A 17,901-nucleotide genomic window follows, 5' to 3' on the forward strand; every position below is an offset into this window, starting at 1 on the left:
AAAGAGCTTCCCTTTAATATCGAGCTAAGCAGAGTGAGACGTGTTTGGGGTGGCAAAGCCTGCTGAGGAAAGTAACAGTCGCTCTGCTATGGCCATGGCTACTGTTCTAGAATGGTCTGGAGGTCTCTTCTGTCCCAGACTTGGGAGCAGGTGGCTGAAGTGGTATTTGACAGAATCAGGTCAGTGGGCTTGACTGGGGGCAGAGAGGTGAGGATCATGCAGGGGTTGGGGTCCATGCTTCTCCCTCCAGTTCTCCTAGGAAATATTCCTGGAAGAGCTAAGATTTGGCCTATCCCAGCTGGTTGATGAGCTGTTGACCCCTGTCCCCAGCATCCCTCCCTCCCCAGGCAGGGCCTCTGGGTCAATTTGCCAAAAGCCAATTCATCAAATCTGACAAATTTACCAATTCTTCTATGAATATATTCATGAACATATTCTTGAATATATTCTTCTTATGAATATGTTCATTGCTGAATATACCAAACTTACCCATGCTCATTATGAACAAATGCACTTAGTCAAGATGAATATGGCTTCACATGTAAACATTCTTATGAATATATTCATGAATATATTATTATGACTATATCTAAAATGTCTGCATTGCATATGGGAATTTTCCCATTTACACTGATTCCCTTTGAACTCTTATCAGTTTCTGTTTTGCCAACATTTTAGCATTTTTAGGATTGCTCTGCAGATTTTTCAAATAGCATATCAACCTTAGAAAAACTATCCCAACCAATATGCGTTGCCGGAAACTCTGAAGTAGTTTACTTAAAAACAAAACACAACAAAAACTTGTTATTGAAATATGCACATAGAAAAGTACACAAATCCTAAGAGTCCTAATTGACGAATCATCCAAAAGTGAATGCACCTGTGTGATCAGCATGCAGGTCAAGAAATGGCACGTTTCCAGTCCCCCAGAGCCCTTCTTCATGTCCCCCTCTCAAACATTACTTCCTCCAAATCCTCTGAAGGTTCGTCTATCTTGAACTTTCTATAAATGGAATAACATAGTACAAATAATTTTATGCTGGTCTTTTGTTCAGCATTATGTTGTAAGTTATCCCTATTATTATTACAGGGAGCGGTGGGTTATTTTATTTTCAGTGCTGCGTTTTATTCCATTGTATGAATATACCATAATTTACTTAACCAATCTCGATGGAATTTTTTTAAAAAACTAGAAACCATTCAATTATTCATCAAGAATATTGCCACGGTTAGGTCACAGAATAGGCAGATGTTTGAGTTTAGCAGCCACTGACCAACCTTACCTCTTACTCACTTTTTTTACAGCTTTTTTTTTTTTACAGTTACTTTAACTGCTTTTGAAGAGTTTTGCAAGCTTTTAGTCAAATGGTTTGCATTTAATCTTCATAGCAGCATCTTAAGGAATGTTCAATTTGGCAGAAGCCAAAGATCATAATACAATGGTTTAATCTTCTCACCACATTTAATAATCCAAAATCATAGTCTATAACTGGCAGCCAAATTTTCAGTGTAGGATTTGTATCCTAATTCTGCACATCCACCATTAAATACAGAATAACTGAGGAAGGGCCAGGGTACCCACATCAGAATGAAACACTGAAGTTTTGGTTACTGTTAGCCTTAGTTTGTATTTCCAAGAAAGGTATCATTTAAGGAATTGGAGGGAAATTTTTAAATGCCTAAAGGTTGGAAAATTCTTTTAAATGATATTCAATAGGCTGTCTAGTAACCTATTTAATCAAATCTAAGACACCATCAACTGCAAAGCACACCATTATCTTATAAAACAAAAATATGAAAATGCTGCAATTGATGATGTTATAATTTGACAGGGATTTTTTTCTTTCCAAAATAATCAACAAAATTCAGCACTTCAAAAGAGGCAGAAACAGTCCCATAGTATGTAAAATGCTGAAATTAAAATTTTTAATCACTAGGTTTAGAAAAGTAGAAGTATTATATTCTTTTTATTTTTATTTTATTTATTTATCTTTGGCTGCATGGTCTTCGTTGCTGTGTGCAGGCTTTCTCTAGTTGCGGCAAGCGAGGGCTTCTCACTGCAGTGGCTTCTCTTGTTGTGGAACATGGGCTCTAGGCACACAGGCTCAGTAGGTGTGGCTCACGGGCTCTAGAGTGCAGGCTCAGTCGTTGCGGTGCATGGGCTTAGTTGCTCTGTGGCATGTGGGATCTTCCCGGACCAGGGCTTGAACCCGTGTCCCCTGTATTGGCAGGTAGATTCTCAACTGCTGCTCCACCAGGGAAGCCCAAAGTATTATATTCTTGCATATATCCACAGAAAGAATATGTTAAGAGTCTTTAAATATATGCAAGGGAAGATGATACATTCTCCAATATAGTCTTAGGAAGAGTTGGCACATTCTGAGAAAGGGTTATTTGGTGAATTGGCTTTGGGCGAGTTTGCTTCCCCTGGAGGTGGGTAGATGTGGAGAAGATCATCTGCTGGGCTGTGGGCATACCCTCTGCCCCTCTGAAGCTGACACTTAACGGTGCCTTTTCTGGACTTTGTGGTGGCATCATCCTAGGGTTCAAGGGCCTGGTATATGTGGGGCTCTCACCTGTCCCTCCTCCCCCAGCCATCCTGCTGGCCTCCCGGGAGCTGATCCGCAGCAAGCGTCTAGCTCAGATGCTAGAGGTCGTCCTGGCCATCGGCAACTTCATGAACAAAGGGCAGCGTGGGAGCGCCTACGGGTTCCGGGTGGCCAGCCTCAACAAGATTGCCGACACCAAGTCCAGCATCGACAGGTGGGACCTGCCGGCTTCTGGAGCCTCCCCATTACCCTCCCCAAATATGCCACAACTTCCCCCTAACACCTCACCCTAGTTTCCGCCGGACCCTCGTTCCCAATTCCCTTGGCCCCGTACCCCTGACCCGACTTTCACCCACAGAAACATCTCTCTGCTCCATTATCTGATCATGATCCTAGAGAAGCATTTCCCTGACATCCTGAACATGCCCTCTGAGCTGCAGCACCTTCCAGAAGCCGCCAAAGTCAAGTAAGGGGTCCTCTTGAGGCTTCTTTCTCCCTGTGATCCCGCCCTCTCTCATCTAAACTTCCTCCTTCGGGGCTACTCTGAGCTGGCCCAGAATGAACAGCATCTCAGGGTTTGCTCTGGAGAACCCAACAAAAGACACTCTTTTTTTTTTTTTTTTTTTTTTTTTTTGCGGTACGCGGACCTCTCACCACTGTGGCCTCTCCCGTTGTGGAGCACAGGCTCCGGACGTGCAGGCCCAGCGGCCATGGCTCACGGGCCCAGCCGCTCCGCGGCATGTGGGATCTTCCCAAACCGGGGCACGAACCCACGTCCCCTGCATCGGCAGGCGGACTCTCAACCACTGTGCCACCAGGGAAGCCCGACACTCTTTGCTCTCAAATCCTCATTTCAGAGATTCTCTCAGGAAACAAAGTGGAGAGTGGGGAATTGCGACAGGGATGGGGAGAATGCTGGCAGTGGGGTTGTTATTAAGCCACTTACCACTGCAGGCAGTCAGAGCTTAACCCTTCTTGCAGAGTGTGGGAGACAGTGTAGGACACTTGCTCCATTATCCCCACAAGGGGTAAGATGGGCATCATCTACCATCTCCTGTCACTCACTGGCTGGGGGCGGGCAGTAATGCTCTGGCCCACAGAAAAAGTGCTCAGTGGTTGGAAGTCAGGGCTGTCCACTACAACGGATGGTCCAAGGAGATGGCAGGGGTGGGGTGGCAGGCTCCAGGAGCATCTGCTACAGGTGAGAAGTCAGACCTGAACATATATAGGCTAATAGAAGCATCTCCAATAGAAGCAGAAACACAGAGGTAAATAGCTAATACATATCAAAGGCATACTGCATGCAAGATACCATGTTAAGAGCTTATGAGCATTACCTGATGGTAATAAAAATAAATCCAAGCCAGAGGCCATGTGTTGGAAACCTCCCAATATGCAGCATGACATTTCCGATCTGGAAGGGTCTATAGGACATAAGTTTCACCCGTTATTTTATAGAAGCACAGACAGAGCACAGAGGGGAGGTGATTTGCCAGGGCAACATGTTAATAGCCAAAGCAGGGCTGGAACCTGGGTGCACTGACTCCCAAAGCCATTGGGGTTTGCTCTGCCCTGTACTAACCCCAGCTCCTCTCCCTCCCTCTGTGTCCCCCCGCCCCCCATAGCCTGGCAGAGCTGGAGAAGGAGGTGGGCAACCTCAGGAGGGGCCTCAGAGCAGTCGAGGTGGTGAGTACATCATCTATGCCTGCCGGGGTTTGAGGGGATGCTGCCCATGCTGTGTTTGCTGCCTGTCACTGGGCGGACTCCCCCGCCCCTCCAGACGCAGACGCTGTCTGATGCATCTCTGTGACCCAAAGCTCCTGGCTGGGGTGACAGAAGAGCTGGCACAGCAGGTACAACCTGTAGCATAGAGTGAGTGCTCAGGAAAGGATAACTGAATTACCCAGGGCTTAAGTTTAGACTCCTGAAGAGGGGACATCCATCTGAGCCTGTAGCCTATCACTGCACAGTGGAGTGGAGTGAATGGGAAATCTGCCACGTTTAAGATTGATTCAAATCGATGCGAGAGGATCTGCATGCCGTGGAAGCTGACTTAGGGCAGGTAACACCTAGTGTGACACTGGGGACCAGTGTCCCCAGAAGTTCTTTCCTTATGTCTCTTCACCTCCTCCCTGGGCCAGTAGAGGACCCAGGGGCTATACTTTTTTTTTTTGCTGGAGACCCAGATCTCTACTATTCCTGATCTAAGGGCTTCTCAGATGATACTGTCTCTAGCCCAGTGTGGACGTGGCCCACTCCTTTGTTTCCCTCTAGGAACTAGAGAGCCTTCTCATCTTCACTGGGCGTATGTGGGGAGGCGGCTAAGGGGATAATGGGCTTAGAGAAAGAAGTATGAGAAGGGGCCTTTTGTTGCCATTATGGTGGTGTGGGGACGGGGCAGGGGGCTGCTTTCTAATTTATAGCCCTTTGAAGTGCTACCCAAAATGTGGTCCGTGGTCCATGGACCAGCAGCATCACATCAACTGGGAGATTTGGAAATGCATCTCACACTTTAATCAGCACACAGATCACCCAAGGGTCTTGTTAAAATGCAGATTCTAATTCTGAGTGGGGCCTGAGAGCCTGTTTCTTAAAATTTCACGCTGCTGTTCCCAGACCACGCTCTGGGTATCAGGATCTAGAGAAAGGAATACAGCAGTGGGGGCCAGGGAAGGATAGAGGCAGGGGGGACTGGTTGATAACTCACAATCTTTGCCACCCTTAGAATTTTGAGACTCAGGGTGTTCCCTCTTGCAAAGGCAGGCTCAGTGTCCTGCGATTGGCAAGGAGGGTGGAGGATGGGGTGAGCCCCAGCATTCCTGACTCTTGTCCTGGCACTGGTCTGACCAGCACTTGGCTTTCCCTCCTCAGGAGCTGGAATATCAGAAACGCCAGGCGTGGGATCCAAACGACAGGTTTGTCCCGGTCATGAGCGACTTCATCACGGTCTCCAGCTTCAGCTTCTCAGAGCTGGAGGACCAGCTCAATGAAGCCAGGGCCAAGGTAAGGGCGCCCCAAGCCCCCAGGCTGGCCCCACCCCCACCCCTCTCTGTCTTCACCGGTCCTACCACAGGTGGCCCAGAAGGGACACACCCAGAGGCACAGAGCTTTGAGGAGAAAGGGTTTCCTCGCTCCTACGAGAAAAGCGACAGCAACGCTGTTGCAAGCAGCCCATTGACCAGACGTCAGGCGCCCCATTAAGTGTTCTCCATCCTCTGTCTCACCACCTACCTTCTGGGTTTGTTGAAAGGCTATCATCCCATTCCACAGCTACGGGCACTGAGATCCACAGACGTTAAGTGACTTGCCCAGGGCTGCCCAGCTGTGACAGACAGCGCTGGGTTAGGAGCCTGACTCCGGACCCCATAGCTTTGCTCTCGGTTGCTTTGCACTCTGACACGCCTCTGGACCCCCACTGTGGGAGTCTTCTGGAGGTGTGGGTCCTCATTCAGGAGGCCGGCGGTGGGGCCTGAGATTCAGCCTTTCTAACCAGCTCCCGGGAAACACCCATGCCGCTGGTCCAGGGAGCACACTTAAGAGTAGTGAGGGCTTTCTTAGAGTGTTTTCCATAGGTTGAATTGGAGATGGTAGCTCTCAGTAATAGTGCCAGGCATGTAGCTAGCACTCTGCATCACTAACTCATTTAACACCCCCCAACACTATAAAGTAGGTCCTATTATTATCCCCACTTTACAGATGAAGAAACCGAGGCACAGAGGGGTTAAATAACTACCCGATAACTAGATGACCTGACATCCTTTTGGTCCTGACCTTAGGAAGTGCTTCCCAAGGTCTGCAGCTCCTGGTCCTGTACCTATACCCTAACAGACCCAGAGGTCACTCTGGGCAGCCTCTGTCAGCCAGCCTGGGTCTCCCACCTCCCCAGGTGTCAGCCTCAAGCCTTTCCTTCCTTCAGCCTTGTCCTTACCCTGATGAATGGGGGGAGGGGCCTCCCCTCTCTGGCCCTGCCCCCAAAGCCCCCCCACCTGGATGAGCTCTGCTCTGGCTGGAACTCAACTGCCCACCAGGCTCAGGGGGGACTCTCCACCAACCCTTCTCTTCAACAGTTCTCCAAGGCCCTGATGCACTTCGGGGAGCAGGACAGCAAGATGCAGCCGGATGAATTCTTCGGCATCTTCGACACCTTCCTGCAGGCCTTCTCGGAGGCCCGGCAGGACCTGGAGGCCATGCGGAGAAGGAAGGAGGAGGAGGAACGACGGGCGCGCATGGAGGCCATGGTGAGGCTGCTGCCGGGGCCTGGGCCTGGGCCTGAGCAAGGCTGAGGGAGTGGAGAGCGCCGTGGGCGGCGGGAGGCTCAGGGTGCCCTAGCAAGGAGGAAAGGGGCCCGTTGGTAGACCCAGCCCAGCCCAGGCGTCAACCCGCGAAGGAGGGCAGGTGTCTGTGACCTGGACCGCGGTGGATGTGCTGGGCCGCGGCCTCTCACCCGCCCTCCTCGCCCCTCCAGCTGAAGGAGCAGCGGGAGCGGGAGCGGTGGCAGCGCCAGCGGAAGGTGCACGCGGGCAGCGCGCTGGACGAGGGCGGCGAGTTTGACGACCTGGTGTCTGCCCTGCGCTCGGGCGAAGTTTTCGACAAGGACTTGTGCAAACTCAAACGCAGCCGCAAGCGGTCAGGGAGCCAGGCCCTGGAAGCCACCCGGGAGCGGGCCATAAACAGGCTAAACTATTGACCTGGGGACTGGCTGCAGCGGGAGGCTGGGAGACAGGGATGGGCCCAGGGCGGTAGAGTGGAGGAGGCCGTGCTAGTGATACTTACACAATTCGGTGCTGGATTTAGAGCCCTGGGCTGGGTCCTGGGGGCGGGGCTGCATGGCAGGACCCGGTGTCTCCCCACCTGAAGGGGCTCCCCTCATCTCCTCTTCCCATTGTTCTTCCTGCACCCTGGCCCCAGGGGTCACTCTCTGAGGCGGACTTGGCCATCCCTGGCCGGCCCTGCTCCCTAACCCCCAGCATGGACACCCAAATGTTGGCACAGAGCTGTTCCATATCTAGCCTGGAGAGAGGTCCACGGACCTTGTCCAGATTTCACGTGCCGTGGGGAGTAATGGGCGGGGGCATCCAGGCTCCCATCTCTCAAGAGTAGGCTTAATGGAATGTTGATCTGGGGCGAAGTCTCCTATTGAAAGGAAGAGGCATGACATATGCTAGCTAGATGTGTTCCAGGAAAAAAAAAAAAGATGCTGGGAGGATGATGCAGGGACCAAGTCATCAGGACAGGGTGTCAGTGCCTGTTTCCTACATCACGAGCCTCTGGCCCCTCTCCTGCATGTCTTAAGTCTCTCTCCCTTCCCTCCTGCCATCTCTATCCTATACTAATCCAGAATCCCAGAAAACTCACCTTTGGATTCTCACGACTAGGGCTCACTATCAGGTACTTGATGGATCTGGTAAGGGAAGGGCTTCAAGAAAGAAGACCCCATTCATCACCACACCTCGTATGTTGGGTACAGGGACCCTGGAATGAAACTCTCCTTCCCCACCCCCACCCTGTACAACCTGACCATTGTCTTGAAGCGAGACAGTGACCTCACACATTGGCTAGGGGTTCCAGAGGGCAGCACCTGAACGGCCAGCTCCACCCAGAGCGCCTAGGTTACCACTGAACATTACTCGGACCCCGTACTCCTCTGACATCTGCTGCTGAGCAGGAGGCACAGTGACCTCCTGCTCTGCCCAGCCTGCAGGAGACACTTCCAGCTGCGTTTATCTGGCTGAGGTTGGCCCTGGGGCATTGGTTCCAAGGGCTCCAAGGGCAAGAGCTGCCCTCTTCAGTTACATGCCACCTCTAAGGGAGTAAGGGGACCTCCTCAGGGGCATTCAGATGGGGGGGGTGCCCAGAGCAGGCAGGGGTGGAAAGCTGAGGGGGTCCCACCCACCCCCAGCTCCGGGACCCGACTTGGTTCAACTGACTTTCATTCTGGTTCTCCTGTCCGTTCTCACCTTCATTCTGTCCACCAGGAGCTGTCCTTGTGGGACAGGATGATGGCTGGTATCTACACAAATTTTCTAAAAGGACAGAGGTGAGCTGAACTCCATCAAGGCTCATTTTTAATACACTTCCAACCCTCCAGAGTTAACCCCTCATCCTCTGTGTCTGTGAGGCCTGCCTGACCCTCCCTGCAACCCCACATCCACAGGCTCCCTGCCCTCCTGTCCTCCTGCCCTTTTATGTTTCTCACCTGACCTCCTCCTCCAGCTCAGGGTTATTGCCAGTGGACAGACTGGTGGGCTGGGCCCACTCTTCAGCTGCCTATCTTTTCTGAGGGTGGGACCATAGTAGCTGCAGGGGAAGAAACACAGGGTTGCTGAGCCCAACATGTGTGTTGGTTCAAGGGGGAGGGACTGAGCAAGTGTAAGCCTGGTCGGGACCGGTGTGAAGCAGCCATCCTGGAGTCCAGGTGAGGGGAAGGTGAAGGCTTACCAGGAAGAGTGGCCGCAGAGCTGTGTGATACCCACAAGCACCCGCTGGAAGAAGCCGGCGTTGGGACAATGGGAAGGTTGTGGTGGGACCTCGCAGGGTCCTCCCCCAGACTGGCCGGGCCGAGGTCCACCTCACCCACTGGGACCGGGAATAGGGAGGGCTCCACGTCTAGCCAACAGGCCTGCCCAAACCCCGGCATTCCCACCCACCGTGGAAGGCTGGATACGCACCAGGGAAGAAGGAATATGGAAGACGTTCGAGACACGTTGGATCCACAGAAAAGCACAGTTTGGTTTAACTGTTTACAGAGGACACGTATATGGCTTGTTCCAGGGCTCAGGCTTCTCACCTCTAAAGATTTTGCTTTCTCTATTTATTATTTTTCTAGATCTGGCCAGTGGCTCTGACACCAGACGCCACTGTAGCCAGATCGCCAACAGTGCCTTGGACCACAGACCATCACGGCTGACTCAGCAAGAAGTGCTGGTGCCTTGGAGACGGCTGAGTTGGTCTCTGATGTGCTCAATGTTGACGCCTGTTGTATTTGTTCCTTTGGTCGTTGCCAGGTGCCCTTCCTGCCACCTCTGGGTTCACTTCTCCAGCTAATTTTGTGTACAATGTAAAAATTCAGTTAATCTGATGCAACCTGTCCCCTTCTCAGCAGCAACATCCGCTCCCCCTCCCCTGTGAGGGAAGGGAGGCGTGTTTAGGGCGGCGGGAGGAGAAAATTCTCCGGGTGGATGGGGAAGGATCTGGTCCAGGCTCTTCCCCAACCCCATCCTCTTTCCACCCTCTGGGGGAGCCGTGACCATCCCCCCCCACCTCTACCACCTCCACGCCAAGGCTGTTCTCACCAGCTGTTTCAGACGACAAATGAGGCTAATGTACAAAATCTGCAGCGTCCTTTTCGCCTGCACCTTTTTTTATAAGAATATATTGTAATACTAAAAAATATTAAATCTGTGCCACCCCTACCTAACCTGCCTTGAAATTTGTGCCTTCTTCCCACACGGGGATGTGAGGCGTGCTGGGGAGTGGCATAGCCCATGGTGTGTTGTTGGAAGCAAGTCCTACCAGCTCTATGAGCCCTGACTGTTACATCCTCAGGAATTCCGCAAGCCAGTTCATGTCGTACGGTAGCTTGAAATTGGCCAAGGTGGGAGGACTTAGACCATGGAAATTGGCCTTTTTTTCTTTTCCAAGAGCTAGTTGTTAAACATTTGCCAGCACACCTGGGTGCAGGGCCAGGAGGAAAGGCGGGCGGGGGGCCGGGAGAGTGGGGGGACTGAGGCTAGAACTAGAGACACCTACCCACATTGAGAGAACCCAGCAAGCGCGTCCAGCGTTTGGGGTTGTGAAAAACAGGAGCCTCTAATTGCACCCCCTGACCTCTACCAGCCGGCGACGGGATGAGCTTCGGACACCCCGACCTGACTACTGGAGATGCTGACTACTGGAGATGCTGCATCTCTGGGCCTCCCACTCCACTCCTACCTTCTCCCCCGGGGACGGCGGGGGTGCACGGAGAACGCGCCCCTTTGCTTTTCCAGCGTCTCTCCTCCTCTTCCCCCAGGGGGCGTTGGGTTGAGGGGTGGGCCTGCCATCACAGCGGCTCGGTGCCCTCGGCACAGACACGGTCCTCATTCTTGCATCCCCAAAATGGGCATCGTGGCTTTATTTTGTGCACCGTGCGGGTGAAGGCAAGCTCCATCGCTCCTCCTCCCCTGGTGTCCCGGGACGAAGGGGTGCAGGTGGAAGGGCCATGCGCAGGGCAGGTGTGGGAGGTGTGCTTGGTCAGGAGGCCTCGGGGCTGTGGCCCACGAGGCTCCTGCTTAGGAGCCCTTGGTTCCCTCCCGGGGAAGGAAGGAGAAGAGAAAACCCGAGAGAGAAGGGGAGGTTATGGGCTCGACTGTTGGAGAGAGTCCACAAGTCACTCAGTGTGATTTTGGGGTTATCTAGCCTTGCTCACTGCAGCCAGCCCCCTCCCACGACCTTAGTTAGGGTCCGGGAAGGCTGACGGGCCTGCTGGTTTCCTCTCGGAAGAAAGGAAACCTTGCAGGTCAGTGTAGGTCATTGAGCAGTAGAGGGGTGGGCTGACCTGGGGTTCCTACCGGTTGAAAGTAACTGGTGACGGGGTGAAAGGAACTTGACATCTTTCTCTCGGCTGAAATCGCATCCCATCTCTTGACCTCGCTGGGCCAGGGGTGAGAGGGGGCAGGAGCTCTACGTCCGATGGAAGTCCCCCCGCTGACCCCCGGTCTTGCTGACGAGATTGATCTCTGCCAACACGATGTCCCTGCTGACGGCCTTGCACATGTCATACAGGGTGAGGGCGGCCACGGCAGCAGAGGTCAGGGCCTCCATCTCCACCCCAGTGGGGCCCCGAGCCCGGCAAGACGCCCGGACCACCACGGCGTGGCGCATGCTGTCCAATTCCAGCTGCACCTGGACGTGGCTCAGGGCCACGTGGTGGCACAGGGGGATCAGCTGGCTGGTCAGCTTGGCCGCCTGGACGCCTGCCAGCTGGGCCACCACCAGGGCGTCTCCCTTCTTTAGCTGGTTCTCCTGGACGAGCTTGTAGGCCACAGGCCCCAGGAGGACCACGGCTGAGGCCACGGCCACCCGCTCTGTGTCTGGCTTCCCACCTACGTCTACCATAGCCGCCTGTCCTTCCCTGTCCACGTGGGTCAGTTGGTCTGAGGTGGGCAGAGGTCCTGACGGGGTGGCAGGAGCCCGGGGCTCTGGGCTAAGGCACTTTGGGTTGGCATCTGAGTCGAGGTGGGAACCGTAATGTCTCTGAGGGAGGCCAGACCCCAGGCACCGCTGGGCGAGGAGGGGGATCTGGGCGAGCCAGCCCCCTTTCCACAAAGTCACCGTCTGGCTGGAGAAACTCACTCTGTGTCTCAGACCCTGAACACGGAGGGAGTCCCTGAAGGAGATGCTGGGAATGGCTGGTGGGGAATCTTGGCGCATCAAAAATAACTCTGGAAGGAAGAAGGAAAGAGAAGAAAGACTCAGTCCAAAAGGTAGGTCTTTTTCCCACCTCCCTCCCCAAGCCTCTCCCCACCAAACCTCGAGTTCTCCCTTTCACACTGGGGAAAGTGGAATGAGGGGCGAAGGGCACAGCAAGGAGAGAGAGAGACGATACACAGAGAGGGGCCCCCGGAATAAAAGCGTGCAGCCCCCCTCACCAGGAGGTACACAGGGCAAGGGTCCCGCAGGCTCTGCCTGCCCTGCAGGGGGGTCTGTGGGTGCTCCCACCTGGGCTCCCCTCCTCACAACGTTCCCGTTGCCCAAGTTCTCCTAAGAAACACCTAAGGTCTGAAGACCGAAGCCTCGATCAGATGACTGCTCCATCCCTTCATTTTCTTAAAACGATAGCGAGGCCTCAGCCTGAATTACCAATTAGTTACTCTCATCTTCACATTCTCCGGGAAGGGCTAATAGAAATCATACAGTTTATAGACAACATACTAAGGTAAATATTTAATCTATCTAAACAGCGTCTCAAGCAGATCAGAAGCATGCACAAAGCAACAGGCTGATTCGAATGGTCCCAGGGGCCTTGGGGACCTTGTAGGCTCTTGTTACTCAAAGGGAGGTCCAGGGACCGGCAGCACCAGCACCACCCGGGGACTGTTAAGAGATGCAGCCCGGACCTCCCGAATCCGAATCTGAAATAACAAGATCCCTAAGGGATTCACAGGCACGTGCAAGTCTAAGAGGCCCCGTTCTAGGCAACTCTTGGTTTTACAGAGATCAGCCCACTTTAGTTACTCTATATACTTGAGAGTATTATTCCTTCTGAAGCAATTAGGCCTCCCAACTTCCAGCTTTCCGTCATGCTCTGGCCCCCCTACCTTGTCAGTGTCAGAGGTACAATTATCAAGGCATCCCCCACTCCTTGCCATCAAGGCGTGTCAGCATGGGTCAAGGCCCAACACAAGAGGATGAGGATGGTGGAGGTGACGGCAGAAGAGAGGTGATACAGTTTTCTTCCCAATGGCATTTTGTGGTGAGCCTACCTTCCTTCTCTGGGTGGCTGGTGTGGTCCCTGGGCTGTCTCTGGCCCACTCCAGCCCACATGCCTCAGGGCTCACTCTGCTCCAAGTGCTGGAGAAAAGAATCCCTTCCCCTGGTTGTTCTCACTGCTTTCTCTTGCTTAGGGCACAATTCAGGGGCCCAGATCTGGCTGTGGCCAAGGGGGTGAGGCCTCCCCTGCTCTAGCCTGGGCATGTGCCAGAGGGATAACAGCATCCCCAAAGCTCTGTGTGGATCAGCTAGTTCCCCAGGGTTAGAGACCACATATGGCTCAATAAAAAGGTGTTTCTGTTTGAAGCATCCTATGCACATAAGAGACGCCCTGGGCACATAAGTTCCCGGGAGTTAAGGAATTAGGCAGTTGAGATCCTGGCTGTGTCCTCCCTAGAAAGCTGAGTAGCACTCCTAGCCTGCTGCCTAAGCGCTGCCCACACAGAAGCGTAACAACACAAGGACCAACGGGCACTAATGGTCCGGACACGTGCGTGAATTGACCCACAGGACAGAAGGGAAGGGACGCCTGTGACTGTATCCAAGCTGGGAGATTCTAAAGCCGAGGACAAGATCTCTGTCTTACCCAGAAGCTCCATTTTCAGGGGACAACTAACATAGCGATCATAAACCTGGAGGACCCCCCAACCTGATTTCTGGTGAGACAGACCGATGGTTTCTGTGGCTTGTGCAGTAAGAGGGAGACAGGGAAGGGAAGAAAAGCCACAGTAAAGGCTTGGAGGGGTAGGAAAAGGTGAAGGATGAGAACCTCAGGATGAAGTGCAGGATCAGGGTGGGGGGCGCCTACAGCAGGGGCCCCGCCCCACGGGATCCCCCCGTGACAAGGGTGAGTGGTTACGTACTGATGGGTCACCCACCGATGAGGATCATGGGCCGGTTCTTCATCTGGGCAATACTGAACATGCCTGGGGCGAGGGAAGGATGGGGAGGGAGAGGATGGAGAGGGAAGCGGGGAGAGAAAGAGGGCGGGGAGAGAAAGAGGGCAGGGAAAAGAGTTCACTGAAACGGATGATGGACACAGCGGTATGACAGCCCCGTGGACACGCACTCACCTACCGCACCCCGACAAAAAACCCCCGCCGTACACTGCAAGGTCTCCCATGATGGAGCCCATGACAGTTTTGGGATGCCAGGACCCTGCCCTCCCTGTCAGGGATGAGAGAGGGGCAGTGACACCCCTCTTTCTCCACCATCCAATGAAACAGCCCGAGAGAATGTGGGGTCCCCCGTCCTGTGCAGGCCCTGCTCTGCCAACTTCCCCTGGGAAGGAGAAGCATCACCGCACCCCAAGTCTAGAGGTCCAGCAGAAGTGACGGAGAGCACGGGCCACACTGAGTGCCGCTGGCTCACTACAGACCTCCCTCCTGCTGGCAACGGCCCCCTCACCACCCAGCCTGGCCTCCCCGCCCGCTTACCTGCATGCTGCCGCTTCTTCCTGCCCACGGCAGCCCCAATGATGCTCAGCAGCTCCTCCTCAGAGGCCCCCGCCCGCAGGTGATCCCGTAGAGATACCTCTGAGTTCCCAAAGAGGCAGACCTGGAGAGGTCACACTGCAGGTGAGGCCAACAGGCCCCCCTCATCCTGAGCCTTGGCCCCCATCCTTGGAGCCCCCCTGGGCTGGGCATGAAGGCCTCCCGTGGCTGGTCATACTCAAAGCAGGTCTTCCTGCAATGAGGGGCCGCTAGATGGAGGAGTCGGAGGGGTTGGAAGGGCAGGAGGCAAAAGCAGACACCCCAAGGCCTGCATCTGACTTCCGGTCATGTTTCCTTCAGTGCGTGGCACGTACTTGAAAAAAACCAAATAACTGCCAACAGGTATAGCACATCAAAATCTAGATCCACAAGTTCTCCTGAGACATTCCATGGAAAGGCCTCTTCATTGCCATGAGAACGGACCCCAGTCAGTGGGAGCTGAGTCCTGGCAGCCCCCTCCAGACCTGGCAGGTGCACCCATTTCCCCTCCAGCCTCTTCCAGTCCCTTTGCTCCTGGACCCTGCCCGCCTGCCCCTGCTCTGGTTTGTGGTCCCTGACTGGGGGCTGAACAGCAGAGGGCTGGTGGAGATGGCATCCTGAGGTCATTCCAACTTGACTCAATGCTCCCCTGATTCTGGGAGAGGCTGGGAGCTCTGGGGGGCTCGGGGTGGATGGGGCAGTCCCAGAAAGTGGGACACCTACTTCCTCCCGTGAAGCCCCACAAAGCACCTACCAAGTGTCAGCCCTGTACAGGGTGCTGTGGGCATAGAAGCACGTTTGACAAGCAGAGACCATCAGAGAAGATATGACCGAGATCTAAGCGGAAGACACACCCACTTCCCCGTGCTGGTCAGTCCCCCTTCCTCGCTCCCCACCAGCCCCCAGGTTCCACTCTCTGCCCTTCTCTGCAACAAGAGCCCCCCTCCTGCTGGCTTCCTCCTGGGTGTGGCTGATGGGAGGTCAGAGGGTGAGAGCAGAGAAAGGCCAGGCACTTCTCGGCAGTGGTGCTTCCGTCCACAATCACAGCCCCAGCCGGGCGGCCGCTCCAGCTCTCCTGGGAGCCCAGTGACAACAACTCCTCCCCTGCCCCTTCCACCCAGGCGTGGGACAGCAGTTTGCTGCTGCTCATCCAGTGCCCTTACAGGCCCCCTTAACCCTGCGCTATAAACAGCCTCTTCCTCACATTCTCCTTAGAATCCTCCCTCCACTTCCCGCAGGGGGGTGGAGGGGACTGACTGACACAGTTATCACCGACCGTCTACTCAGTCCTGTGCCTCCAGCCCAGGAAACCCCCTCGCTTTATAACAACCTGCTGCACAGTTCCTATCGGGTGTCCAGCCTGACGGTCCAAACCCACCCACCAGCACCTTCGCCCCCGATCCCAAGCAGGTCCCAGAGCTGACCAGACAGCCGGGGGCCTCTCTCTCCACCCACACCTGCAGCTCCAAGTGCTTTCACTCCTCCTTCCCACCTTCACCTTAACTCTTACATATCTGGAACATCACGAAGTGGCCATCTAACTGTCTATTTCCAAATTCAACCTGGGAGTTATTCTTCCTAAAACATGAATCAGGGATCCTGCCTCCCCACCTTGTATAAAAACTCTGCCCAGGGCTTCCCTGGTTGCGCAGTGGTTGAGAGTCCGCCTGCTGATGCAGGGGACACGGGTTCGTGCCCCAGTCCGGGAAGATCCCACATGCCGCGGAGCGGCTGGGCCCATGAGCCATGGCCGCTGAGCCTGCGCATCCGGAGCTTGTGCTCCACAATGGGAGAGGCCACAGCAGTGAGAGGCCTGCATACCGCCAAAAAAAAAAAAAACAAAAAAAATCTCTGCCCAGTGTCCTCCTGTCAACAGGACACACTCTGCACCTTGCATGGGGTCACTCAAGCCCTCCACGAGGTGGCCTCCCCATAGCTGACTTTAATCTGCCCTGGCCAAATCAGGATGAACGCATCCACCCCCCCCCCACTCCTCCCGCCCAGTCTCCATGGCTCACTGAGGTCCCTGTGCGTTCTCTCCAGCGTCACCACCAGAGGCCTGTCCGGCCCCTCATTTGATGAAGAATCCCGTGCTGCCACCCATTAGCTCTTGGTTTGGTCTCACAGGGAGTCTCTGTGGCCTCACAGAAGATGGGCATGTCCGTGCCTCCCTTCCACCCGCCGCTGTCCCCAGGGCTGAACGCACAGCATGTGCTGATGAGATATTAGATATGAGTAACGGATGCCGGCCTCAGGAATGAACCCCTGGCCTGGTGGGAGGGGCCAACCAGGGTGGGGGCTGGGGGCAAAGGGCACATCGATCCCCGCCCAGCCCGCCCACAGCACTGAGTCCTGGAGAGTGGCTCCTGATCAACCAGGGACCCAAGGAAGGAAGGAACCAGGGTGACAGTTCCATGGGAGCCACGAGTTCACCTTGATCTGCTGCTCCCACGATCCCCCCATATCTGACACTATCTCACCATCACCCCATGTACCCTGCTAGCCTCACCTCCAATCAGGGGGCACGGGCAGGAAGACATAAACAGAGCACAGAGGGGACAGGGGTGCCCGTGGGGAAGGGGACACTAACCTTGAGGTTCCCGTCAGCTGTGATTCGCAAGCGGTTGCAGGTCCCACAGAAATGCTCAGACATGGACGTGATGAAGCTGACTCGGCCTCGGAAGCCAGGGATTTTAAAGGTCTGTGGGTGAGCAGTGGAGGGGAGGGGGATGGGCAGCTGAGTGCCAGCTCTCCCCCTGAGATCAGAGCCCTTACCTCTCGGCCCTCTCCCCAGGAGCCCTGAAGAAAGCAGCCCCCAAGGCCCTCGGACAACAGAAGACTCCAGTATGAAGCCCATGAGCTCTCCGCCTGCACCTGGCCTGCCCAAAACAAAGGCTACTAAAGATGCAGGAACCTGAGGGCAGCACGGCCAGGGACAGCCACGTGGAAGAGCCAGACAAGCACCCGCTCCACCACTCAGTCCAGTGCATCCTACAAGTTCCTTAATCCCTGCCCCACGTCGGGCCTGCTTCTGCATCAGTGAAGCAGGGAGGCTGCTATGATGACCCTGTAACACTTCCTGCTTAAAAGGCACTGTCCTGCATCACTGACTCCACCCCCAAAGCAGCCCCTGCCAGCTCTCCCCCAGTCCTAGGGTGGAAGCACCACCTTTCTCCCGGCCCCATCCCTGCCCTCCCGCCAACCTTGGCTGTGCTGGATTCCTCCTCCGGCAGCTTCTCCAGCTCCGGCCACTGCTGCCTGAGGGTGTCCAGCATCTCCTTGTAGCTGACCATCTTCTTGAAGTTCCACTTGTTGCCTGTATTGGGGGTGGGAGCTACTGAGTCACATGCTGCGGGGACCCAGGGGCTTCAAGTTCGCCCTCCCACAGCCCAGGAACCAGTTCACCACCG

At 54.6% G+C, this 17,901-nt stretch overlaps 2 protein-coding genes across 8 annotated transcripts in view; one reads left to right on the forward strand and one right to left on the reverse strand.

The window, feature by feature from the left end:
* Positions 1–8,066, forward strand: part of DAAM2 (dishevelled associated activator of morphogenesis 2) — a 113,346-nt gene extending 105,280 nt beyond the window's left edge. For all 3 annotated transcript variants that reach the window (XM_082638189.1, XM_082638190.1, XM_082638191.1), the window contains exons 20-25: positions 2,595–2,763; positions 2,908–3,015; positions 4,175–4,235; positions 5,421–5,552; positions 6,617–6,787; positions 7,015–8,066. In XM_082638189.1, coding sequence (XP_082494315.1) covers positions 2,595–2,763; positions 2,908–3,015; positions 4,175–4,235; positions 5,421–5,552; positions 6,617–6,787; positions 7,015–7,236 — 863 coding nt within the window. In that variant the 3' untranslated portion in view covers positions 7,237–8,066. The remainder of the gene's footprint in view (positions 1–2,594; positions 2,764–2,907; positions 3,016–4,174; positions 4,236–5,420; positions 5,553–6,616; positions 6,788–7,014) is intronic.
* A 2,033-nt stretch (positions 8,067–10,099) lies between these two features.
* MOCS1 (molybdenum cofactor synthesis 1) overlaps positions 10,100–17,901 on the reverse strand; it is a 36,831-nt gene continuing 29,029 nt past the window's right edge. For 3 of the 5 annotated variants that reach the window (XM_082638195.1, XM_082638192.1, XM_082638194.1), the window contains 5 exons: positions 17,695–17,807; positions 17,082–17,192; positions 14,456–14,576; positions 13,898–13,945; positions 10,100–11,971 (listed from right to left, as the gene is read on the reverse strand). In XM_082638195.1, the coding sequence (XP_082494321.1) occupies positions 11,211–11,971; positions 13,898–13,945; positions 14,456–14,576; positions 17,082–17,192; positions 17,695–17,807 (1,154 nt within the window). In that variant the 3' untranslated portion in view covers positions 10,100–11,210. Of the gene's footprint in view, positions 11,972–13,882; positions 13,946–14,455; positions 14,577–17,081; positions 17,193–17,694; positions 17,808–17,901 lie in introns of all 5 variants that reach the window. The other 2 variants (XM_082638196.1, XM_082638193.1) reach the window with 2 other exon arrangements.

This window comes from Mesoplodon mirus, assembly GCF_964341445.2.
Source record: "Mesoplodon mirus genome assembly, chromosome: 12".
Lineage (NCBI taxonomy): Eukaryota > Metazoa > Chordata > Mammalia > Artiodactyla > Ziphiidae > Mesoplodon > Mesoplodon mirus.